At 48.3% G+C, this 26241-nt stretch overlaps 1 protein-coding gene across 10 annotated transcripts; it reads right to left on the bottom strand.

Moving 5' to 3' along the window:
• Position 1: 1 nt before the first annotated feature.
• DGKA (diacylglycerol kinase alpha) lies at positions 2-23446 on the bottom strand. 10 transcript variants are annotated; one of them, XM_054442000.1, is made up of 24 exons: positions 22476-22590; positions 17749-17893; positions 17227-17300; positions 16774-16909; positions 16265-16339; positions 15758-15807; positions 15329-15403; positions 15013-15132; positions 14789-14903; positions 14149-14237; positions 13892-14011; positions 13599-13697; positions 13341-13424; positions 12996-13069; positions 12735-12809; positions 12236-12321; positions 12056-12145; positions 2243-2403; positions 1925-1989; positions 1594-1684; positions 1093-1291; positions 865-985; positions 615-675; positions 2-340 (listed from the first exon to the last, which is right to left on the bottom strand). In XM_054442000.1, exons 2-24 carry the CDS (start codon positions 17810-17812, stop codon positions 257-259), a joined length of 2208 nt encoding a protein of 735 aa, XP_054297975.1. In that variant the 5' UTR covers positions 17813-17893; positions 22476-22590; the 3' UTR covers positions 2-256. The 10 variants fall into 10 exon arrangements, with proteins under 10 accessions (XP_054297975.1, XP_063503053.1, XP_054297972.1 ...); XM_063646983.1 differs by having other exon boundaries at positions 22419-22524; XM_054441997.2 differs by lacking the exon at positions 22476-22590 and adding an exon at positions 18358-20141.
• Between the last annotated feature and the right edge of the window lie 2795 nt (positions 23447-26241).

Raw genomic sequence — 26241 nt, 5'->3', positions numbered from 1 at the left:
CTTAGCAGATCCCAAAGGGGAAACACAAGTCATTTTATTCAGATGAGGCACTTTCAATGTATGTGTTTTGGGGTGTGTGTATGTGTGTGCCCATGGGGAACAGTGAGGTGGTGCAGGATAATAAATACTGTGAGGGTGAAGGAACACTCCCCCAAGCTGGCAGGAGTATGTGGCAGCAATATACAGAGCCTTGGGAGTACAGTCCAGGGACAGGGAGGTGGGTTCAAGGCTGGCTTGGAGGCCAAGGGTGTCCCCCTTAGCTCAAGAAGCCAAAGAAATTGGTGGAGCGGGGGGGTGGGCCCATGAGCATGGGCATCTGGTTCTTGTGGGTGATCTTGATCTGGAAGGGAAGGGAGCACATTCAGAGGCAGGACCTGATGCTTTGGGGCTGTGGCTTCAGAGATTTGGAGGGAAATCTGTGGGGTTTGGGGTGGGTTGCTAGGTTCCTAGAGAGGCCACGATAGGGAAACCAGGGGCTGAGAAATCAGGGTTTAGGATGAATGATGTGCAAGGGAAGTTCAGGCATCAGAAGGGTGTAAAGAAGCTGTGGAATGGGGATTTAGGATCCATGGAGCCCAAGGGTTTAGTTTTTGGCTGGGATCGTCAATACTCACTGTACAGGGCGTCTGCATCCAGGGTTCTCCGTCAATTTGCATGGGAAGGGTTTTTGTGGTGCTACAGGAGGCCAAGGAACATTGGTGATTTCCTTACTAATTGAATACCAAAACTCTGCTTCTCAGGTTGGCTTTGAGACCTTTTGTCACTGAGGGAGATCTAGTAAAGCCCCTCCCCACCATTCCCATGACCCTTCTGCTGGCCCAGCCCCACAGCTTCCCTCAGGGACCCTGGTGGAGTCTTCCTTACTGGAAGGTGATCTCAGAGCACTTGGCCAGCCGACGTCCGGCATTCTTGAGCTTGGTATAGATTTGGCCCATCTCAATTGCACCCTCCAGCCCGACCACTTCCAGTCTCTTGTCACTTAGGTCTGGGGACGAAATAGGGAGTTAAGTTTTACATAAACAGGGTATCTCCACAGGGAGTCACACTTTCCCTTGGTCCTGCCCACTCAGCTCCCAAGGCTGCTCCTCTCACCTGGTACACAGGTTTTCAGGATATCAGGGTCGGTGATGACTTTAGCTGTAGCACCTAAGGCCTGGTTGATCCCATAGATATCCCCATGGGGTCTCCTGGTATCACCCCAGAGGTTGGAGCCACCATGCATGCTAGGGATGTTTAGCACTGCGATGCCTTCTAGGGACAGGTTGCTCAGATCCAGCGGTTTCCCACAGATCTGAGAGGAGGGGGCACAGTCCCAGTTAGGGAGGGTACAGATCCTCACCTCATGGCATAATCATAGATGTGATCACTCCCTCCACCAGATGACAAACTGGAGAGGGCAGGATTTGGAGGTGTGCAAAGGATGGAAATAGGGACTAGTGTATCTTGAGGACTTGGAGAATTGGGGTAGGAGAGCTGGGAGGTCAAAGAAGCATAGGTTTAAGAATATGGGAAGTTCCTAAGGGTGCCACGGAGGGAGAAACTTGGCTATTAAGAAGCTGAAAAGGATGTAGGATTGAGTCTTATTACACACACCTCAACTGTCAAAGACTCCTCCAGCTTTTTGCATGTTGAGAAGATGGATTCAGATGTGGCAAATTCGAAGTACCATAGCTTGTTCTTCATTCTGTGTCAGCCCCAACACAAGGCCCAGTAGGGAGGGACAGGTTACACAGTGCTGGCAGGGGTGGTAAGTGACAGGGAAGGGCATCAACCTCCTAACTTTAGTCCCATGGGGAACAAGGGTAGCTTTGGTTGGGGGATCTCCTAGAGGTGCCACTGCTCTTCTGAGCAATCTGAGTCAAACTTGGTCAAAACCTGGCTCCTGACACTGTGTATGCCCACACTGCTCCCTCCTTTCCCTAACCTGCTGTTGAACTTCTCCGGATATTTCTCTCGCATGATGTGGAATCGATGAGCAATAGAGGCATCCTGGAGAGTTCAGGATATGAAGGTCAGTACAGAGCTCAATCTCTCCCTCCCAGTCTCCCCTCTCTCCCAAGTCCCCATGCTGCTCCCCACAACATGTCCCAAGATCTTCCCTTGCAACTCACAGCACTGTACTGCACTCCCAATTTCCCTGTGTCACAGGTCACTTAATCTCCCCTTCCTTTTCTACTCTCCTCCAGCCTCTGACTGCTTGGCCCCCCCTTTCTCCCTTCTCCCCAGGCCCCATTCCACTGACCACACCAATAGAGAAGTAGTTATTGATGATCTGAAAGGGGACTGGGTCACTTTTTTCTTCAGTTTGTTGAGGTATCACCTCCACAGACCATCGATCCATATGTACCACTTTACTCATCTCTAAATCCTTGAGGATCTTTGCCAGATTCTGTCCTTCATACCCTAGGAGTGGAGAAGACAGGTTAGCACTGAGCTCTGGGTCCCAGAGAGGCCTCTTCTCAGCTCCCAGCTCCACAAATTCCCGGGGGCCTTCTGCCCTGTTTCTGCAGAGCCTCCCAGCCCTAGCCAGTGACAGGGCAGGGTGCATGGTCACAGCTCCCATGGACCTTTCCTCCATGCTGTGTGGAGGGTGAATGTTTCCAATGTGTGTGGATATGCAAAGATGGTGCCAACAGTTATCTGGAAGGTTGGAGAGAATAGCCAGGAGAATGCTGAAAAAGATGGGTGACAAAAAAAAAATTAGCTGGGCATGGTGGCAGGCACCTGTAGCCCCAGCTACTTGGGAGGCTGAGGCAGGGGAATCGCTTGAACCTGGGAGGCAGAGGTTGTAGTGGGCTGAGATCAAGATCGAGATCACGCCATTGCACTCCAGTCCGGGCAACAGTGCAAGACTCTGTCTCAAAAAAAAAAAAAAAAAAAAAAAAAAAAAAGAATGAAGTGAAATTTTAATAAATGGTGTTGAAACAACAACAACAAAAAAAAGATGGGTGACAAATGAGGATAATCCTCTCTCACCCTCGACCCCTGATGCTTTCACTCCCCATTCAGACAGATCACAGTATAAAGCAACCATGTGTAAACAGTGTTATACAGGCAGAGTGAATGGAATAAAAGGTTCAATAGTAAAGAATAGAGAGAGCCCCCAAATAGACTCAAGTATACATAGAAATTTAGTATGTGATGTCATTTCAAATAAATGGGGAAAAGATAGATTATTCAATAAATGGTGCTGGGGAAAGGGAGGAGCAGCATGAAAAACTACCTACTGGGTTCTGTGCTCGCTACCTGCATGACGTGACCATCCATACCCCAAACCTCCCAAAGTGCTGGGATTACAGGCCACTGCGCCCGGCCAGAATTTGTACTAGAAGAAAACATTAGTAAATGTTTTTATAATCTTTGAATGGATACAAAACTAGAAGCCCAAAAGAAAAAGATAGATAAATATAATCATATTAAAATTTAAAACTAGACGGACATGGTAGCGCCTATAATCCCAGCTACATGGCAGGAGGATTGCTCAAACCCAGGAGTTCGAGACCAGCCTGGCCAACATAGTGAGACCCCATCTCAAAAAACAAACAAACAAGGCTAGGTGCAGTGGCTCACTCCTGTAGTCCCAGCACTTCGGGAGGCTGAGGCGGGTGATCCCTTGAGGCCAAGAGTTTGAGACCAGCCTGGACAACATGGCAAAACCTCATCTCTACAAAAAATATAAAAATTAGCCAGGTGTCAGTGGCTCACGCCTGTAATCCCAGCACTTTGGGAGGCCGAGGCGGGCGGATCACGAGGTCAGGAGATCGAGACCATCCTGGCTAACACGGTGAAACCCCGTCTCTACTAAAAATACAAAAAATTAGCCGGGCGTGGTGGTGGGCACCTGTAGTCCCAGCTACTCGGGAGGCTGAGGCAGGAGAATGGCGTGAACCCAGGAGGTGGAGCTTGCAGTGAGCCGAGATCGCGCCACTGCACTCCAGCCTGGGTGACAGAGCAAGACTCCGTCTCAAAAAATAAAAAACAAAATAAAATAAAAATTAGCCAGGTGTAGGCCGGGCGCGATGGCTGACGCCTGTAATCCCAGCATTTTGGGAGGCCGATGCGGGCAGATCATGAGGTCAGGAGTTTCAGATCAGCCTGGCCAACATGGTGAAACCCCATCTCTACTAAAAATACAAAAAATTAGCAAGGCGTGGTGGCAGACACCTGTAATCCCAGCTACTTGGGAGGCTGAGGCAGAAGAATCACTTGAACCCACGAGGCGGAGGTTGCAGTGAGCCGAGATTGCGCCACTGCACTCCAGCCTGGGCAACAAGAGTGAAACTCTGTCTCAAAAAAAAAAAAAAAAATTAGCCAGGTATGGTGGCATGTGACTGTAGTCCAGGCTACCCTGAGGTGGGAGGATTGCATGAGCCTAGGAGTTCGAGGCTGTGGTGAGCTGTGAGCTCACCACTGTACTCCAGCATGGGTAGCAGAGCAAGACTATCTCAAAACAAAGAAAGAAACAAAAAACAAAAAAGGAAAAATGCGCAAATAATACAAACAAGCCTATGATAGAAGAAAAAATACAAATGGCCAATATGCATAGAAAAGGTGCTCAGTATTACTAACAATTTCAAGAACCATAATTAAAACAATTAGCTAACTTTTGTTGCTTATCAGGTTGGCAAAGTATAAGGAGATTCAGAAAACCAAGTGCTAATGAGTTTATGAATAAATTGGCATTCTCATTTGCTGTTAGCTATGGCATGACTTGATAAGTCATTTTTGGAAAGCATTTTGGCAATTTTTATCAAAATGTTATCAAATTTTATCAAAACATATTTTTCGCTGGGTGCCATGGCTCATGCCTATAATCCCAGCACTTTGGGAGGCCGAGGTGGGCAGATCACCTAAGGTCAGGAGTTCGAGATCAACCTGGCCAACATGGTGAAACCCTGTCTCTGCTAAAAATACAAAAATTAGCTGGGCATGGTGGTGGGCGCCAGTAATCCCAGCTACTCAGGAGGCTGAGACAGGGAGAATCGCTTGAAGCCGGCAGGCAGAGGTTGCAGGGAGCTGAGATCACGCCACTGTACTCCAGCCTGGGTGACAGAGTGAGACTCTGTCTCAAAAAAAAAAAAAAAGTTGTCTGTTTATGCATATGTGTGTGTGTGTGTGTGCATGCATATAAAAACAGAAAAATGACTGTTAATAGGAAACAATGTTTATCTCTGAGGAGGTACATGGAGTTTTGTGGGGAGTCTTTAAATCTTTACGGTGACAATGTACTGATGACTTATTTATGTAAGTTTTTCTTTTTTTTTTTTTGAGATGGAGTCCGGCTCTGTTGCCCAGGCTAGAGTGCAGTGGCATGATCTCGGCTCACTGCAACCTCTGCCTCCCAGGTTCAAGCTATGCTCCTGCTCAGCCTCCCAAGTAGCTGGGATTACAGGCATGTGCCACCAGGCCCAGCTAATTTTTTGTATTTTTAGTAGAGACAGGGTTTCACCATGTTAGCCAGGATGGTCTCGATCTCCTGACCTCGTGATCCACCCACCTTGGCCTCCCAAAGTGCTGGGATTATAGGCGTGAGCCACCGCACCCAGCCCATTTGTATAATTTTTTTTTTTTTTTTTGAGACAGGATCTTGCTCTCTTGCCCAAGCTGGAGTGCACTGGCTCACTGTAGCCTCAACCTGCCAGGCTCAAGCTATCCTCCTGCCTCAGCCTCCTGAGTATCTGGAACCACAAGCGTGTGCCACCATGCCTGGCTAATTATTTTATTTTTCATAGAGACGAGGTCTCACTATGTAGCCCAGGATGGTCTCAAACTCCTGGGCTCAAGCGATCCTCCAGCCTTGGCCTCCCAAAATGCTGGGATTACAGGTGTGAGCCACCATGTTCAGCTATTTGAATAGTTTTTTAAAAAGAAAATACCTTTTTTTTTTTTTTCGAGATGGAGTCTAGCTCTGTCATCCAGGCTGAAGTGCAATGGCGTGATCTCGGCTCACTGCAACCTCCGCCTCCTGGGTTCAAGTGATTCTCCTGCCTCAGCCTACTGAGTAGCTGGGATTACAGGTGCCTGCCACCACACCCAGCTGATTTTTGTATTTTTAGTAGAGACGGGGTTTCACCATCTTGGCCAGGCTGGTCTTGAAGTCCTGACCTCATGATCCACCCGCCTTGGCCTCCCAAAGTGCTGGGATTACAGGCATGAGCCACCGCGTCCAGCATGAACATTTTACTATTAATAGTTATTTTTGGCTGGGTGTGGTGGCTCACACTTGTAATCCCAGCACTTTGGGAGGCCGAGGTGGGAAGATCACTTGAGGTCAAAAGTTCGAGATCAGCCTGGCCAACATGGTGAAGCCTCATCTCTACTGAAAATACAAAAAATTAGCCAGGCGTGGAGGCGCATGCCTTTAGTCCCAGCTACTCGGGAGGCTGAAGCACGAGAATCCCTTGAACCTGGGAGGTGGAGGTTGCAGTGAGCCGAGATTGTACTATTGCACTCCAGCCTGGGTAACAAGAGCAGAACTCTATCTCAAAAAAATAAATAAAATAAAATAAAAATGTTCATATTCTCCGAGTCAGCAATTCTACTTCTAGAAGTCTCTCCTAGAGAAATGTTCATATCTGTGCGCAGAGATAGATGTATGAGTGTTCACTGCACCATGGTGTATAAGATTAAAAAACTGAATGCTACCCTAATGTCCACCAATAGGGAACTGTTTATAAATGATTACACATTCACACAACGGAACACTATTCAGTGCTAAAATGGATGAGGCAAACCTGACTGTATAGAAATATGATAACCAATATGAACTGTTAAGTTAGAAAAAGAAGAAAAACATCTATAAAATGACCTCATTGTTTAAATATATGTTAGTTTGTGTCTAGGAAGTAAAACATGGAGGAACAGCCCCCAAAACTGTAGGGCATAGATTATAGGGAGCTTTCACTTTCTTGGCACATATATATGAAATGTTTGAGTTATTTTTTACCACCAGCATGTATTATAATTGTAGTCAGGGAAGAAAAAAGGTTTTAAAAATGTCTCCACAGCTGGGCGCAGTGGCTTACATCTGTAATCCCAGCACTTTGGGAGGCCAAGACAGGTGGATCACCTGAGGTCAGTAGTTCGAGACCAGCCTGACCAACATGGAGAAACCCCATCTCTACTAAAAATACAAAATTAGCTGGGCGTGGTGGTACATGCCTGTAATTCCAGCTACTCGGGAGGCTGAGGCAGGAGAATCGCTTGAACCCGGGAGGTGGAGGTTGCAATGAGCTGAGATCCTGCCATTGCACTCTGGCCTGGGCAACAAGAGCAAAACTCTGTCACAAAAAAAAAAAAAAAAAGAAAGAAAAGAAAAAGAAAAAGAAAAAAAAGTCTCCACTTCCTCACATTCCATTGAGGGTTCAATCCACTGTAATTTACCTTTTGCCCATCCCACCCTGCCGAAACCTTTTTGGCAAAGATTGCCAATGACTCCTGCCAACAGTGTATCTTTCATTCTCATTTTAACTCTTGAAAGTCTTCACTTAACCTCTGAAATATCACTCTCTCGGTTACAGAGGGACTTTCCTTTGACTTTTGTTTCTCTTTAACTATTCCTTTTTAGTCTTTGTGGTAGGCAGAATACTAGCTTCTCAAAGATGTCCACATCTTAATCTCAAGAAACTATGACTATTGCTGGGTGAGGTGGCTCACGCCTGTAATCCCAGCACTTTGGGAGGCCGAGGCGGGTGGATCACCTGAGGTCAGGAGTTTGAGACCAGCCTGGCCAACATGGCAAAACCCTGTCTCTACTAAAAATACAAAAATTAGCCAGTTGTGATGGCGCACACCTGTAATCTCAGCTACTCAGGAGGCTGAGGCCGGAGAATCACTTGAACCTGGGAGGCAGAGGTTGCAGTGAGCCGAGATCGCACCACTGCACTCCATCCTGTGCGATGGAGTGAGACTCCGTCTCCAAAAACAACAACAACAACAACAACAAAAACAAAATTAGCCAGGTGTTGTGGCACATGCCTGTAATCCCAGCTACTAGGGAGGCTGAGGCAGGAGAATCGCTTGAACCCAGGAGGCAGAGGTGGTATTGAGCCCAGACCGTGCCATTGCACTCCAGCCTGGGCAACAAGAGCAAAACTCCCTCTCAAAAAACAAAAAAAAGAAGAAGAAAGAAAAAAAGAAACTGTGAATGTTACCTTACATGGAAAAAGAGACTTTGCAGATACATTTAAATTGAGGATTTTGGGCCAGGCACGGTGGCTCACGCCTGTAATCTCAGCACTTTGGGAGGCTGAGGCAGGCGGTTCACTTGAGGTCAGGAGTTCAAGACCAGCATGGGCAGCATGGTGAAAACTGTCTCTACTAAAAATACAAAAATTAGCCGGTGTGTTGGCATAGGCTTGTAATCCCAGCTACCTGGGAAGCTGAGACATGAGAATCGCTTGAGCCAGGGAGGCAGAGGTTGCAATGAGCCGAGACTGTGCCACTGCACTCCAGCCTGGGCAACAGAGGGAGACACTGTCTTAAAAAAAAAAAAGAAAAAAAAATGAGGATTTTGAGATGGGAGATAACAGTGGATTATCTGGGTGGTATCAATGTAATCACAGGGGTCCTTATAAGTGAAAGAGGAAGGCAGGAGAAAAGAGTTGTAAAAGGAGATGTGACTGTGGAAGCAGGGGTTGGAGTGATAAGACCACTGGTTGGAAGGGGGACCTTGAGCCAAGGAATGCAGACAGCCTGTAGAAACTAGAAAAAGCAAAGGATTCTTCCCTAGAGCCTCTAGAAAAGAACTCAGCCCTGCCAACACCTTGATTTTAGCCTAGTGAGACCCATTTTGGACTTCTCTCATCCAGAACTGTAAGATAATAAATTTGTGTTGCTTTAAGCCACTGTTTGTGGTAATTGGGAGCACTGGGACACTAATCAGCAGCAATGGGACACTAATGCAGACCCTTTAATAACTCCTCTTTCTCTGCTCAACTGTTAAATAGGGTGTTTACCAGGATCTTGCTGTCCTTGTTCACCTTCTCTTACCTCTTTCTCTGGGTAATCTCAGCTACTCTCAGAATGTTAATTACCACCTCGGAGCAGATGACTCTCAAACATGTATCTCCTAAAATATTTGACTTCTCTCCTAAATTCCTGACATGTATTTCTAACCACCCACCACAACATCTCCACCTGCCCCAAACTGAATTTTTCTTCCTTAAACTAGTCTTCCTCCTATATTCCCTGTCTTAATAAATGCCACCCCAAGGTTGAGCACGGTGGCTCATGCATATAATCCCAGCACTTTGGGAGGCAGAGGCGGGCAGATCACCAGAGGTCAGGAGTTCGAGACCAGCCTGGCCAGCATGGTGAAATCTCGTCTCCACTTAAAATACAAAAATTAGCTGGATGTGGTGGTGGACACCTGCAATCCCAGCTACTTGGGAGGCTAAGGCAGGAGAATCACCAGAACTTGGGAGGTAGAGGTTGCAGTGAGCTGAGATCGTGCCACTGCACTCCAGTCTAGGCAACAGAGCGAGACTCTGTCTCAAAAAGATAAATAAATAAAAATAAATAAATGAATAAATAAATTCCACCTCCATCTGCTGAGTCCACAAACCTAGGAAATGTCCTAGACTTGTCTCTACCTCCTTCTCCACAACCTATCAGTTATCCAGAGCTGTGGCTTCTACCTCATTAACTCCACTGCTGCTGCCTTGGCTTCTGTGTTCATCATCTCTTGTCTGGACTACTGCAAACAGGTAATTTCCTATTCTGTCTCCTTCCTACAATCCATCTTCCACAGAGCTCCCATAGTGATAATCCTTTCAATACCCCCTCTTCAAACCTTATGATTTTTTCAGTGTCAACATGTTTTCCTTTTTATTTTTTAATTTAAAGTCTCACACTGTTGCCCAGGCTGGAGTGCAGTGGTGCAATCATGGCTCACTACAGCCTCGATCTTTCCAGGTGAAGCAATCCTCCCGCCTCGGCCTCAGCTGGGACTATAGGCATGTGCCACCATGCCTGGCTATTTATTTGTGTGTTTGTTTATTTATTTTTAGAGATGAGATCTCACTGTGTCACCCAGGATTGAGTGCAGTGGCCCAATCATAGCTCATTGCAGCCTGAAACTCCTGGGCTCAAGGAATCCTCCAGCCTCCACCTCCTGAGTTGTTGGGACTGCAGGTGTGTGCACCTTGCCCAGCTAATTTTTTAAAAAATATTTTGTAGAGACTTGGTCTCACTTTGTTGTCCAGGCTGGTCTCCAGCTCCTGGCTTAAAGTGATCTTCTGACCTTGGCCTCCCAAAGTGTTGGAATTACAGGAATGAGCCACCATGCCCAGCCCAACATACATTTTCATTAGTGCTATATTTATATCCTTATTGTCATGATTCAGGTTGAGTTAGCAGAAAACTGCAATGTTTTCTGCTAACTTGTTTGCTTGTTTATGCTAACTTGATTTTTGTTTGCAGAATACAGGGAAGACATAAAATATGTAATTTCAAAATGTCTAATATTATAAATGAAGAAGTCAGATGTTGAGGATCTGAAAACTGGTCAAAGAATTGGTTATATGTCTACATATAAAACTTAAGTTATAATGAGCACTCAGAGATATTTCTTCCTATTTGTTCTTTTAGTTACATCTTTTACTTACATCAAGTTCCCCCTCACTGCTGCTTGTTTGATTGAGTTTAAAAAAAAAAGAGAAAAGAAAAAAAAGAGTTTGCCCATAGTTCAGGGATTGCACACTCAAATACCTGAGTGGCTTGAATGGTAAAGTGGGTTGGGCATGGTGGCTCACACCTGTAATCCCAACACTTTGGGAAGCCTAGGTGGGCAGATCACTTGAGGTCAGGAGTTCGAGACCATCCTGGCTAACATGGTGAAAACTCGTCTCTACTAAAAATACAAAAATTAGCAGGGCGTGATGGCACACACCTGTATTTCCAGATACTCAGGAGGCTGAGACAGGAGAATCACTTGACTGGGAGGCAGAGGTTGCAGTGAGCTGAGATGGCACCACTGCACTCCAGCCTGGGCAACAGAGCGAGATTCCATCTCAAGAAAAAAAAAAAAAAAAAGAAAGGGAAAGTGAATAAATGACTAGCAGGGAGCCAAGGGGATTGTGATAAACTGAAGAATACATGTCCCACTTAGAAATAATCAAGTACAAAGAAATTGAAAACACTGCAAGGCAACTAATATAAAACAACACAAAATCATTACTGTGGGCTGTCAGCTTGCAAACTCTGGCAGGATAAAATTAAAAACTCCCTGGCACAGTATTCATAACCCTCCATAATCTGGACTCTGCTTAACTAGTCTTCCCTCTCCACATTTTCCACCTTGCACCCTATGTCCCAATCATGATGAATGACTTACAGTTCCCCCAATGCACCACCATGTTGTTTGGTGGCTCCTCTGGCCTTACACTACTTCCTCCACCTAGAATGCCTTCCGCTGCTCTTAGCAGATCTCTATTCCCTAAGATCTCCAGCAAGATCTTAGAGCTGGACTCTGAACCCAATAACCTCAACTCCAAGATTCCTCAAACAATCTGTCCTACACTGACCTCTTTATCTACCAATACCATCCCTCAAACTCTTTCTGTTTGAAAGGCATAAGAGATTAGAAATGGGAGAGCAGTTAGGAGACTATTGCAATACTCGGAAAGAAGTCATGGTGAATTAATTAATGACTACCTGGTTAACTGTTTGAATGAGTGAATGAGTCATGACCAAGCTCCCTGCTAGCTCCATCACTCAGCATCTGGCTTAGCTCTTATACAACCTTCCTTATTCACACATTGTTCCCCACCCCCATATTCCTTGATTCTCTGAGCCATAAGAGTTGGTTGGGAGAAACATAAAAATATTTACAGGAAAGGGGTCTATCACCCTTGACCCTTCTAGGTTCAGATTGTGGTCCCTGCTTCTTCCAAAGCTCTCTTCTTTTTGGACATTCCACTTTTGTATCCACCTGTCTGTGCCCCTCTTCTTCCCCAATCCTTTCCATACCAGATGTCTAGTTTCTTCTCTAAGTGGCTTTCCCTTCCTACACAACTCCCCCCAGCCTACAGCAAAACAATTTCTAACCACTTACCTCCTCCCCATCTTAGGCATCGAGCCAGATCATTTCCAGTACCCAGGGGCAACACAGCAACAGGAGGCAAAACCGGCAAGTTAGCTTTGTCTGCGGAGGCAGGTGAAGAGAAGGATGGAGTGAGTTAGCTCTGCAAGACTACGACCCCAATCCCTTCCCAGCGCCCCTCCTTGCACTGACCAATGGTCTCTAGAATCCAGCCTACTGTGCCGTCTCCACCACACACCAAAATCCGGCTAACAGGAACATCCTTGAATAATCGGAGCCTGAGACAAAGGGGAGAGAGAAGATGAAGAAGGATAACAGGACTGAGGCTACCCAAGTCCTGGGCAGGCAGATTGCTTCTTGTCTCTCATTCTGTAGGACCCTCCTCCTTTTTGTCAAAAGACTTGAGTTTCTATGAAGGTCACAGAAAAGAACAATGGAGAAAGTTATAGCCACTCCTCAGTGGTTAGGGAAAAATTGGGTCTTCATTCTTTGAGAGTAGGACAAAGATGGGCCAGAGAGCTCGGAGGATGGGATACCCAGTGACCCTAGGGAAGGAAATATTCTGAATTCTGGCCTCTTGGGGATCTCTAGCCCTCCTCTCCCAACCTGCACTCTTTCCTGCACTCTCCTAATGTATACAGATACACAGACCCATGAAAACACTGTGATACAGTCCCTAACCTGTGCTCACCCTATCTCAGGACCATCCTTTAGGAGGTTGAACACCTGTCGAGGGTTTAATATATACTGGAACTTCCAGAGCACCCTGTGTGTGGGAAAAAGAAAAGCTCATGGCAGGCGTGGGGGTCGGGGGTGATCTTCTGAACCTCACCCTCTTGGTGTGTTCCTCAAGGTATGCCCCTCCAGACACACACATCCCCTTCCACCTTCCAAGTGCTGCAGGCAGGCCCTCCCTCTCTCATCTTAGAAGACCCAGTATATCTCTCCTCACCTCTGCCCCTGCTTCCCGCCACTCTTAGGATTGACAAAGACGAGAAGTGGGTGGGTGTTAGGAACAGGGTCAATCTGCATTGGGGGAAGAAAGTAAGGATAAAGAAAGCAGGATTTTGTCAGAGTTAAGGTGCGCCCTGGAGACAGGGGCAGAGGGCTGGCATTCCACCACGATATTTCCCCCCTCCCTCCTGTTTCCCTCCCCTTCCCTCCCCTACCATGATGGAGTTTCTGGAGAGTGAGCATCAACCGCCCCCCACCAGGCTCTCCCACTTCATTCCCACTCATGAGGGCTCCAGTGAAAAAGCGGCCCCCATCATGAAGCCCAAGACTCTCAGCCCTGTACCCGCAGAGCCTCAGAGGTGCTCAAATTTAAATCATCCATGGTCTTCTGGCTTGTTTTGCTATTTTTACGATCCGGTCCAGAGGCCTGGGAGGGGAGGAAAGCAGAGGTAAGGAAAGCTGTATTATGCATGAATCCCTAAATAGAGGGGTCTGACTTGAATCCTAAAAGTACGAGCTCTCTATTCTAAATGCCACTCTGTGCGTGTGGGAAATCGGGGAGGCACTCCTGTCCCCTCCCCGCTGCTGCCGAGGGTCTCACCAGGACACTGGGATAGATGGAAGATGGAGGCAGGATGTGATCCCGGAGCAGCCCACAGTCACACTCATGGCCCACCGCTTGCAGGCAGTCATCGTGGATCTGAAAGACAAGGTGGGCACAGAGAGGTCACGAAGGTAACCCTGTCTCCTCTCAACCTGGCTGTCTGGGCTGGAAAGAGCCCTTGGGAGCAGGGGCAACTGTGGCTGTAAAGGAGGTGTGGCTGGGAAGCCGGTGGAGAAGGCAGCTCTGCGGGGCCGTAAGACGTACCCAGAATGGATGGCTCCCAAACTGACCTCTAGGTGGCACCATACACAATGCAGCCCCGTCAGACTGTGGTAGATCCGGATCTTTTTCTGACAGCGGTCGCAGCGCCCGGACTCACAGCCTCCTCGCACCCACACATGTGACTGGACCTTGGGGAGGAAGGCAGTTCCTTGTTTGGGAGGGTCGGAGCAGGACCTAGGGGAGGGAGGGGCTGAGGGCAGCAATGGGCCAAGGGCCAGGGCCAGGATGTAGGTGATGTTGGGGGCGGAGGCTTGAGATCACTCACACCAATGTCCTTCCGAGACTTGGCATAGGTGCTGACTTCACAAGGCAGGGCTTTCATGGCACACTGGTCGTGAACAGTGTACTTACAGACTGAGGGAGAAGGAAGAAGTTGGGAGGCTTAGCTGAGCCTCTCCCCCTATTTCCTTCTTACCCGAGGGTGAGGCAGGATCAGATATGTGATCCCTTGCTTGAGGGTGTAACAGAATAAAAATTTGGGGTGAGGTGTCCACCTCCAAAACCCACGCCTTTTCCTTACTCTTCCTCCTAAAAGATCAGCTGCTACCCCATGCCTGCCCCACACCATCCATGTGCCAGGCAGGAACTGAGCTGGATGATGCTTGGGAGGCCCAGGTCTAACAGCAACAGTAATCATAATAGATATTTTTTATTGCATCTTATAGTATGTGCATGCACCATCTGAAGCACTTTTCTTGCACCAACTTTTTTAATGCTCACAATTACCTCATTTTCAGTTGAGGAAACTAAGGCTTAAAGAAGTGATGTGGCTTTCCCAAGGTCACATAACTAGTCAGTGGTAGAGCCCAGGATTCAAACCTAGGTCTTTCTAAGTTCACAGCGTCAAGCTCCCACAGATAGCTGGGCTGACCCTCTTCCCCCACCTCCCAGCTCCCATTACTCACGGTTACAGCTCAGTCCCTGTTTGCCAAGACCAATGCTTGACTCGCACAGATTGCAGTAGACTGGTCTGGGGAACCTCTTGGGCCTCCACATGTGCTGTCCATCATCCTTCAGAGTCTAGGAAGGCACAGTAGATGCTAGGGAGTGTCAAAGCCCTTACAGGGCCAATCCTGGCAAGCATAACCCAAGGCTGTCTTACTCATCCCCCGAAGTCTCTCCTACTCACCATCTCCAGACCCAGCAGCACTAGCAGTGGCACGGTGGTGGCCCCAGCCCGGACCCACTCAGCTTGAGAGACAGAGCCACTCCCATCATAGTCAATCTCTTTCATCATCTCCTGAAGAATCTGTGCACAGAGTGGAAAGGGACTTTCAGTATGAGTGGGTCTTCAGACCCAACACCTCTCCACTGCCTCTTAGGATATCCAGCCCAGCCATCCTAGCCAAGGGAACCAGGTTGCCTGTCAGAGATGAGGTAAGGCAGATGCAGGACTCACCAGGGAAGAAGGTACAAGAAGGGACATGAAGGAAGAGCTGTCTTACCGGCCTCAGCTCAGACACATCCCAATCCAGGTATTCAGCCACTCGCATCATCTGTAGGATAATTTTGTCCACTTCCTGGAGCAAAAAGGGCAAGAGCCACAGCCATATCCCCTTTACTACCACCATCCAAACTCTTTTCCAGAAATCAGTGTTCCTGGGTTCCACCCCAGATTCACACCTCTCATTCTCAGGTACGTCTGCCAAGTAAATAAATGTGTTTGTATGTTTGTAAGGCAGACCCAATTCATGTCTCCAGCATTCTCTTTGAGGGGTCAAGAGCTTGGGACTTACTTTCAAATTTAGTCCTAGAGGACTCAACCTCTCCCCCCATCCTCTTCTGTTTCTTAAGACCCTGGAAGAGTTGGGGCAGGAGGGTGCAGACAAATTAACACATATTCCCTTGCCCAGCATACAGGGTCCCCAACTCACTGAGCTGTCCAGGATCCCATTTCTGTCCGTGTCGTACAGCTTGAAGGTGACTGTGGGGTGTTTTAGGGGGGCCAGGGTCAGTTTGTGAGAGATACCCAAAGAATTCATACCAGAATATGGGAGAAACAAAGAGACAGGGAGAGAGCTTTTGGGTGAGAAGCCTAGAGCCTGCGATGGGACTGAGAAGGAGACAAAAAGGAAAGGAAAACAGGCATGGATTCCACCCTCAGTGAATGTGTCGGGGAGACAACACACAATCCATATCCCAAGGACATCCTAGGCCGCCTACATGGGAATGCACAAGTCATGGGTACTGGGGTGACTATGGTGAAGGGTATTAGGTATAAATAGTCTGGGAGAACAGAGGAAATGGGCTCATTCTCTGGCCCCACCTTTGTCTAGACCTGTCAGCCTTTAGGAATCCTGAAGGAATAAGGGAAAGGAGGCTGGGAAACACCTCTCTCTCCCTTCACTGCCCTGCCACCTCACTTCAGAAGGGCAACTCACATTCTAACTTGTCTTCTGGCCGACCACCCTCCAGAAGGGAAAAGTAGCAGGAAACATCACTGAGACACACCACATCTGGTTACAAAAAAGCACATCAGAAGTCAGGGCTCCCTCCACTTTGGCTCATGTTTTATCTTTTGTTTGTTCCACCTCTCCCTTTTTTTTAAAAAAAGATTTACTGACTTTTTTAAGAGACAGGGTCTCGCTCTGTCACTGAGGCTGGAGTGCAGTGGCATGATTACTGCTCACTGCACCTTGAACTCCTGGCCTCAAGCAATCCTCCCACCTCAGCCTCCCAAAGTGCTGGGACTACAGGTGTGAGCCACTGCACTCGACTTACCTTTCCCCTTTACCTTTCCTCCCTTTAGCTCCTAGACCAGCCTGACTATTCTCCACCAATTTCCCCCAACCTGCACAACATGTGACTCAAGTTAATTCTCATCCCCAAATCCATACTAGTTTGATTTTTCTGCCACAGGCTCAGCCCAGTCCTACCTGCTTGACCATACCTTTTGTCCCATTTGTCTCATTTAAGCAGTGACCAGTCTCAAAGGATTGAAACAGTGCCAGGCTTAGGTGTCTGGGGACATTATCCACTTCCAGATAGATTTTCAGGAATTGCTGGAATCCCTCGTACCCAATGGCCTATAATGAGAGTGAGCATTATCCTGGGGAGTCTGCAAGGTCGGAGCTGGGGCTGAAGAATTGGGAGTAGTGGGGACAGGGATAATAAGTGCAGAGCTGAGAAGCATCTGAGGCAGGAGTATGGTTTCTTTGATTAAGTCCTGAGTTAATAGAATCTCTTGTTTTATCCTAAAGCAATAGTCGGAGTGACAATGGACACTAGGGTATCTCTAGAGGGGATAGTGAGGGGCAGGCCCAGAATAATTCCTGGAAGTTGGGGATCAAAGACAAAGATGGGAAGAGTTGATCAAGGAGAGGATTTCCCAGCTGCCACTCACATCTCCTTGGACATATTTAGCCATCTCGCCATCCTCGAAGAGCTTTAGGACATCACTGACCTTTTTGGTGGAGTCTAGGGTGTAGAGAGAGTAAGAGAACAGCATTATTAGTCCAGCTGAGTTCTCCTGCCAGAGAAATCCAGCAGGAAAAAAGATTCAAATGAGATGAAGAAATTCCAAGAAGAAACACAGAAATACAGAGGAAAAAATATTTCAGATCCTCCAAAACAGTACCACTCTTTACTCCTCTTCTCTGAGAGCTGGAGCAAGCAGTCCAGGTATAGCGAAGGTGGGTAGAGAGCTGAGACCTTGCACAATGCAGCCCAGTTAGACTGTGGTAGATCCGGATCTTTTTCTGACATCTCCCCATCTCCCACTCCTCCCATTTCCAGTCATGGGCACATCTGAGCAGCACACTGCTCAAAGCCACTGAGGAAGCTGGGGGCAGGGGGTGTAATGATGAGGAGGAGGGATTCTCTGGGGCAGGGTCTCCCGAACTGAAGGCCTGACAGGAAGACTCACATTCCATGTATTTTTGCAGCTGGGCAAAATCACTGGGGCTTATTAGGCCCCTCTCCTTGGCCATCTGTCTGTTTTTCTCAAGGATGGCCAGAAAGGCAGCTTCGTAGTAGTACTTCCGTTGCTTGGACCTCTTCAGAGGGTAGGCCTGGGGAAAGGTGACAAAGTGTACAGTGGGAAGAGCCAGCTGTCTGGGTGTCTTCTCTTCTGTCTGTTCCATTCTGTCTCTACTCCCACTATTATTTTTTGTTCTTTCCTTCTCTCCTAGTCCCTCCCTAAATATCTTCCTTTCCCTGTGTCCCTCTTCTCTATGCCTCTACCTTCCCTGACAGTGTCTGTCCTCTGTCTCTGTTTCTCTGACTCATCTCTGTCTCTCCATTTCTGGATCCTTCTCCCTCTCCCCCAACCTATCTTGATTCATCTGACCACCCTCACCTTCCCACCCGCACCCGGCTTTCTCAATCTATATATGTTTCTGTGGGTGTGTCCCTTGTCTGTTTCTGCGCTTTCTTCCGCCATCATCAATCTCTGCAGACTCTCCCCAGCCTGCACTCTCTCCCATCTCGGGTCTTCGGCAGTTCCGGCAGTTCCGGCCCTCTCGGTGACTCTTACTGCGTTAGCGCGTCTTCCTGGCCATGACCCCATTTTGTTCCGCCTCTGGCCAGGGACCCCAGCTCCGCTCAGCCACCCACTCCCCGAGCCACCCACGCCACGCAACGACCTCTAGCGCTTCTGACGCGCGACACAGAACTAGCCCTGGCAAGGTCCCTAGCCCCGGCCCCGCCTGGACTGCGTTCCGCGGAGCTCCACTAGGGAAGGGTGGGGACCTAGGCGCGGGGTAGGGAAGAGGCAGGGGAAGAGACTCTGGGTACCCACAGAGTCTCTTCCTCAGAAGAGGGTTCTGGGATACTGACATCCTAGAGAAAGGACTCTACCCATCTGGCACTTTTCAATGACTATAGTCCAACTTCTGCTGCCAACAGATCTAGTGTTTCCCAGTCCCGGGACGATGGAGCCGAGTGCTACTGTCTTGGTTCCTGGGAACTTCCTTCCACTCCGCTAGGTCAGCAGTGCTTAGGGAGACCCAAGTTTTGGCTGCTGGATCCAGGAACCAAGGTGCAGTGGGCGACTTGCCTTGATTCAATAATGATAAGAACATATCTTACATTAATATAATACAGCACGGTTTTGGAACAGAACTAGGATCAGTCATATCTGGGTCCCATTCCTAGCTCTGATACCGCTGTGTGACTTGGGGAAGTTATATCTGTAAAATGGGGAGAATGAGAACCATTTTTCACAGTTGTGTGGCTTAAGTAAAACAATATATGAAAAGTCGCTCATATAATGCCTGACATTTAGGAGGCCTACAAGAAATGCTTGTTATTACTGTACTAACAATTAGAATCAAATCATGAGACATAGGAAATTATTGGCATTACAATTCTACAGATGAAGAAACTGGAGCTCAGAGAAGCTTGGATTTCCTAAGGCAGTTGATAGATGGAAAATCCAAGGCTCCAGCCCAAGGCCATGTGGTAGTGCCTCTGCTTGTCACTCTGCCTTCCTCTTGTTCCACTCTCTCCTCACACCCCGGCATCTGGTCTCACTGCGCTCCTTTCTGTTCCTCAGGCATCGCAAGCTCTCCCCTGCTCAGAGCAATGAGTCTTACTGTTCTGTCTGCCTGGGATACCCTTCCCAGTATGTAGTGGGTGCTCAATATTGGTTGTACACATGATTGTGTAAAGCTGGGGATTCATAATTTGGGGCTATTAATCCAAATATGGTTACATGGGAATAGGATGCCAGAGTGTCCACCTGACAGTCAGAGGAAAGGAGATAATTTGTAGTACATAGAGTAGGTGCTAAATAAATATCTGTTCAATAAATGAATGATGCTGAAAAGCACTTATTGACTACCCCATCAAACACCCTGATCTCCACCCACTCATTTAGGGCTTGTTGGGTTAGGGAAGCAGTTTGGGTGTTCAAGAACAGCCCAGCCCTTTTCCTTTCTGATGATGCAAGAACTTTCTCTGCAGCCTCTGCCCTTGGGACATCTCTGCTGCCTACTTTTATGCAGCACACCATTCCTGTTCCAGCAGCTCTCTGGGAACACTCAGAAGAGGGTTCTGGGATACTGACATCCTAGAGAAAGGACTCTACCCATGTGGCACTTTTCAATGACCATAGTCCAACTTCTGCTGCCAACAGATCTAATGAATACTAATAGTCTTATGGCTAATGGGGCCTCTATAGCTTAATTAGCCTCTCTGATTACCCCTAGGGATTCTAAGATGACTCCAAAGTTCTAGGAAATGGAATCTGAGGGAGAAAGTGACAAGGAAGGAGCAAACAAGTTATAATGCAAAGGAGAGAGGACAGGCTTCTTCTCTGCCTCTCTTTTTACAATGATCTCTTTCTTGCTCCTTCCTAGCTCCCCAGGTCTTTTTTTTTTTTTTTTTTTGAGATGGAGTCTTGCTCTGTCACCCAGGCTGGAGTGCAGCGGCTCAATCTCGGCTCACTGCAAGCTCCACCTCCCGGGTTCACGCCATTCTCCTGCCTCAGCCTCCTGAGTAGCTGGGACTACAGGCGCCCACCACCGCACCTGGCTAATTTTTTGTATTTTTAGTAGAGACGGGGTTTCACCGTGGTCTCGATCTCCTGACCTCGTGATCCGCCCGCCTCGGCCTCCCAAAGTGCTGGGATTACAGGCTTGAGCCACCGCGCCCGGCCCGCTCCCCAGGTCTTAAACCTGGAGAAGTAGTATACAGTAGAAGTTAAGAGAATGGACTTGCAAATTGGACAGGCAAGGATCAGAATCCTAGCTCTTTGAGAGGTCATTTCATCTCCCTGAGCCTCAGTTTTCTCATCAGTAAAGTGGGCACCTACAGAAATCAGTTGCAATGTGGGCATTAAATAAGATGATATATGCAATGTACTTAGCAAACAGCATGGCACAGAATAAGAACTCAATGAACATCAGCTATTATCATTATTACACAGGGTAGTACCTAGAGAAACATTTCTGGAGATTAGGAAAAATGATGTCTTTGAACCAGGAAGGCATAAATTTCAGGGACTGCTAGCATCAGTGAAGCCCAGTTGTACGTCTTACCCCTTGTTATTAATATATCTCTCAGGTGCAAACATGTAGTATCAGGATTCTGAACTTTGCCTCTGGGAGGATGACGAGGTGGCTAGAACTAGACTCTCAGGGTTCAAGGACACCCCTGGGCTGGAATCTTGGAAACGAGTGCTCCTGGGATTTTTTCAGTGGTTCTCTTGACTTCTCTGACTGAAAGTTTAGCTATCCCTGGAGCTGAAGGGCAGCAAACTGTGGGATCCTGGGGACTTAAAGACCTGGAACAAGTCCATTTTTTTTCTTCCAGGTCCATCCCAACCCTGAGGCTATAACCTGGGCTAGTCTAGGCGAATGCCAGGGCTGGGAGGGTGGGGTCTGCTGCCAGCCTGCCAGCCATTTGTGACTCACCCTTCCCTTCCCTCCTCTGGTTTCCCTGCCCTCCCCTACCCACTTGGGGTGAGAAAGGAAGAAGTTGACTTGGAGGCAGAGAATCTTAGAACATCCACAGAGCTGGGAGTCACCAACCCTCATATTTTACAGAGGAGGAAATTGAGGCATAGAGAGAGAATTACTCTCTTAAGGGCACAGTCAGACTCTAGACACCCATCCTTAGTACATTCCACTAAATCTTAGAGCTCATGGCTCTCTGGATCTAATTTTAAACATCAAATACTAAAATTTTAACCAAGAGATAAATATTATTTCCAAAGCCTGTGTTAGTATTTAAAGTTTCCTTTTTTCACTTAAGCATTCATTGCTCACATTCCAAGTCCTTTAAGTCGACCATTACTCAGGAAATAGCTATGTCTCCAGAATATTGAGGCTGCCCCAGGGGGCAGGAGCTCCGAATTTGAGGGCCCAGGCCTGATTACCTGGACTTCTGAATTCCTTAATCACATCATGGACTGTATCCTCCTCCTCTCCCTGACCGTTGCTGCTAGTAGGTAGCCCTCAAGAGGGAATCACTTGCTTGAAGCCTCAAAACTTATTAAGCCTCCACAAACACTGAAGACTGCAGTGCTACCTGGCTGAAGGGGTTGTGTGTGTGTGTGTGTGTGGGTGCGTGTGTGTGTGTGTAGAGGGTGTCATTGCGTAGTATAGGAGGAAGTTACGATACTGGCATGGTTGGGGGATGTGGGCTTGTCTGTGCTGAGGCTGAAGAGATGCCCAGTAATATTTGCCTTTCTTCCTCAGGAAGGCTCATTTCTCCTATCAAGGTGAAAAGTGAGATTCAGACTCAGGTATTTTCAGAAACTTCCCAGTGACAGGTGGGGAGAGGATGGGGTGGGAGGTTGGGGACCTGGAGGCCAAACAAGAACCCTTCTCCACCCGTGCGGCGCTGTGGAGGTTCCCAAAAGGACTTCCCTCCGAGTCGGGTCCCAGGAACCGGGCTTCACCATCCCTCCGAATGAGCGGGAGGGATGGAGGGGAAGGTCTGGGAAACGTTACCCACCGGGTTCTGGCCCAGCCCTCCCGCTGCACCTTGCGTCCCAGAGCAGACCCTTCTCGATACCCGCTCCAGCTGTCACGCTTCCTCCTTCCCGACCCAGCAGCACGAACGCAGCCCGTGGGTCCTCGGCTTCCCTACCCCTGTCCTTTTCCGATGGGGGAGGGTGGGGCGCTGGGGGGCTCGCGGGGTCTCTACCTTTCTTGAGAGGGCTCGCGGTCGCAGCTGAAGCGCCGGCGCTGGAGCTGGAGCTCAAGCTGGGCTGGAGGGGACGGGCCAGGCAGACGCGGCCGCAGCGGGGCCGCCCCGTTCCTGACGACATAGCTGCCCGCCCCCCACCCCAGCCTGTACGCCGCGCCCGCGCCCGGCGCCCCCAACTCTGGGAACTTCGAAGTTGGAGAGGCCCGTTTCTAGGTTTCCAGTTCACCGTAACCTGCTCCACCCTCCCTCGAATATGTCCGGGGCTTTGGACACATTTTCTCCATTTGCTGCCCTCCTCATCTTCTTCCCGCGCCGGCGGCAGCTCTGCTTCTATTTTCCCTTCTTTCTAATCACTCACAGCTTCTCCCTTCATCCCAAACCTGAGAGGCCAAGATACCTGGCGGGCCGCTAACAGAACAGCTTGGCAGTTGGGCACCCAACCAACGTCTCACTCTCTCCTGATTGCTGCCATCCTGAACTTCCCTGACCAACTCCCTTCCATCCACCACTGACTTCACACTCAGGAGATCCCACGGGGGCAAGCCCAGAGTCCCAAACTCCACAACCTGACCAAACACCTCCCTCCGGCCCCGGTCTCTACCCTGCTTGAGACAATCTGCCCACCTTCTTCACGTTCCTCTCTTTCCTTTTAGACCTATTTTCTCCAGTCTAAGGACACCTCCTGTCAAGACTCATATCCTCTCCTTAATTCTAGGGTGGAGGTTTGCACTTTGGTCTGTGTCCACCCTTTCTCCACGCCCTCATCCTCCCACTTTACCTGCTGGCCTTGGCAGGTGGCACAGAAGGCCCTGGCCAAAAGTAGGGAGTGAAAGGTCCTTTCAGCTTCTCCTGCCTGGAGTCTCTTCTAGAGTCATTAAGGCTCTTGGGGTCGCATGGATGGTGGTGAAGGTGGTACAGCAAGGGAGAGAGATGGAGGCCTAGGGACTTACTGGCAGGAACTAGAGACCCAGGCATCCTGCTCACTGGCCCCGCCCCAACCCCTGTCTAAATCCCTCCTACCCTTCATTGAAAATGGGGCAGAGTAACAAAGCCTTAGGTTCCTGGAATCGTCCTTCTTACACCTGGGGGTGGGAAGAAGGGGGAGGGGTGACCTCTGACCAGAAGGGTATATGCATGTGTGGGTATTGTGTATGCATACATACACATACATAATATATACATACTTTTGGTGGGGGTTGGAAAGGGAATGAATACATGAGGCCCTCTAGTGGAAACAGGGATATCTAAGCAGTTCTTGATTGTTTCAAGACAGGCTTGTTGGAACAGACTCCTCCACATTTACCAGAAATATAGCTGCTGAGTAATAGGGTTTGGGAGTATTGTTGTTGTATCTAAACTGGAGATTTCGGGCATAGGTTGAAGAGGGGTCTGTCTCTCTGCTCCTGTGCCCCTACAAGTCTCACCCTCTCACCCCCAATCATAAAAAGACAAGGGCCAAAGGCCAGGCGCGGTGGCTCACACCTGTAATCCCAGCACTTTGGCAGGCTGAGGCAGGCGGATCACGAGATCAGGAGATCGAGACCATCTTGGCTAACATGGTGAAAACCTGTCTCTACTAAAAATACAAAAAATTAGCTGGGCATGGTGGCACATGCCTGTAGTCCCAGTTACTCAGGAGGCTGAGGCAGAAGAATCGCTTGAACCCGGGAGGCGGAGGTTGCAGTGAGCTGAGATCATGCCACTGCACTCCAGCCTGGGTGACACGAGCAAAACTCCATCTAAAAAAAAAGACAAGGCCCTTGACACTCCCCATCCTGTCTTTACAGTATTTTCTTCACTGTTAGCAAAGCTTCATCTCTCCTTCCTCTATGACCTCCTTAGTCATAGTAAACAAACTCTTCTGAAGGCCTTTTATACACTAAGTCCTGTACTTAGTTCTGCAATACAAGCTAAAACATAGTCCAGTTTAGGGACTATACCAATGAGTGGTGCAATGTGTGTAAAGCCTCTCTGCTCTGAGCTACTTTAAACAAACATACAATATAAGAATAGGTCCCCTAACACCTCTGCCTATCAGTTTTCTGTCCCTGGATCTTTCATTTAGAAATCTTGGAACGATATTAATCTCTAAGGCACTCAGCTTTCCTTGCAAAGAATGCTTAAAGTAATGCCACCCTATGTATTACCTGTGTTTCTCACTCTATTGTCTTTAGATATGTCCCTAAATAAAGTTGAAGACACTCCTTTTAAGATAGTTTTTGGTACTTCAAAGTGGGGTGTAACGTTATCTCTCGAATAAGGAATAAGGTGGAATCAGTCTTACTCTAGACTTCTTTGTGTCTTCTTTAGGATCTCTGCTCCATCATACCCCAAGTCAGTTACTGGGGGGTGTGGGTGGGGGAAGAAAAGCCAAGAAACATCTAAGAAGGAGGCGTTTAATGCCTACGGTTCCAGGTGCTCATTTCTTTAATCAACCACATCATAAAAATCAGAAAGAAAGAAACCACAATGAACAAAGGGAAAGGAAAAAACAACAGCCTGTTCTCCCCGGCCTTTTTTGCCCTGTTCCTCCTCGGGGTGGGGGGCCACATCCGGGGCCCCTGGTTGGGTCCCAGGCAGGTCTACTAAGCAGACAATTGAGTTTCACTTCCTGTCAACCCCAGTGCTGAGGCAGGATGTCTGGGGGTGGGAAGGGGGCCTAGGGTTGGTAGTGAACAGGGGCCACTTTAGGTTTCCCTCCTGCAGAAAGGTCTATTGAGCAGCCTCTGAAAGCTACAGAGACCACTCCTGAGGTAGTTCAGTCAAGACCAACGTATCCCATTAGTTTTTAGAGGCTTCATCCCACACTCTCACGTCTAATCGTAACAAGGTTAAGGACAAGATGTTAGACCCTGCAGGGCTGAAGTACAATCGGTGAAAAGAGAGCAAGGGTTTAAGACCACAGTGTCACAACACTTGCAATAACAGTGTATCGTATGCAAATACTTTTTATTTATTTATTTTGATACTGAGTCTTGCTCTATCATACAAGCTGGAGTGCAGTGGCACGATCTTGGCTCACTGCAACCTCCGCCTCCCAGGTTTAAGTGATTCTCCTGCCTCAGCCTCCCGAGTAGCTGGGATTACAGGCACTCATCACCACACCCAGCTAATTTTTGTATTTTTAGTAGAGACGGGATTTCACCATGTTGGCCATGGCTGGTCTCGAACTCTTGACCTCAAGTGATCTGCCCACCTCGGCCTCCCAAAGTGCTGGGATTACAGGCATGAGACAACGCACCAGGCTTGGAAATACTTTTTAAATGAGCCCCCGTCCCCAACCCCGACATTCTGAATTGGCGTCTAGTGGAAGTCACAGAGATGGAGGATGGGAAGGAAGGCAAGCTGCGGCCCCCAGAAAACTTTTGAGGCCGAATTTGTCTTATAAAGGTCCTAGTCAGCCATTGCTCAGTTTTTTAGTGTTTTTTTTTTTTTTTTTTTGAGACGGGGTCTCACTCTCGTCCAGGCTGGAGTGCAGTGGCGCGATCTTGGCTCATTGCAACCTCCGCCTCCCAGATTCAAGAAATTCTCTGCCTCAGCCTCCCGAGTAGCTGAGATTACAGGCGCCCGCCACCACGCCCGGCTAATTTTTTTGTATTTTTAGTAGAGACGAGGTTTCACCATCTTGGCCAGGTTGGTCTTGAACTCCAGACCTCGTGATCCACCGCCTTGGCCTCCCAAAGTGCTGGGATTACAGGCGTGAGCCACCGCGCCTGGCTTTTGTTTTGTTTTTTAAATGGGACATGCTGCCTAGTGTTGGAGG

This window comes from Pongo pygmaeus, chromosome 10 (genome assembly GCF_028885625.2).
Source record: "Pongo pygmaeus isolate AG05252 chromosome 10, NHGRI_mPonPyg2-v2.0_pri, whole genome shotgun sequence".
Lineage (NCBI taxonomy): Eukaryota > Metazoa > Chordata > Mammalia > Primates > Hominidae > Pongo > Pongo pygmaeus.
The sequence above is the reverse complement of the archived record's forward strand: the minus strand, read 5'-3'. Positions and strand labels throughout refer to the sequence as shown.

What these genes read in the sequence shown, in the direction of transcription:
- DGKA (XM_054441997.2), bottom strand. Translation starts at nt 18,390, where the DNA reads ATGGGGTCATGGCCAGGAAGACGCGCTAACGCA. An exon ending in GCTGCAAAAATACATGGAAT is followed by an intron (nt 17,301 to 17,748) that starts GTGAGTCTTCCT and finishes TCTACACCCTAG; the next exon opens with ACTCCACCAAAAAGGTCAGT. An exon ending in ACAGGGACTGAGCTGTAACC is followed by an intron (nt 14,238 to 14,788) that starts GTGAGTAATGGG and finishes CTTCTCCCTCAG; the next exon opens with TCTGTAAGTACACTGTTCAC.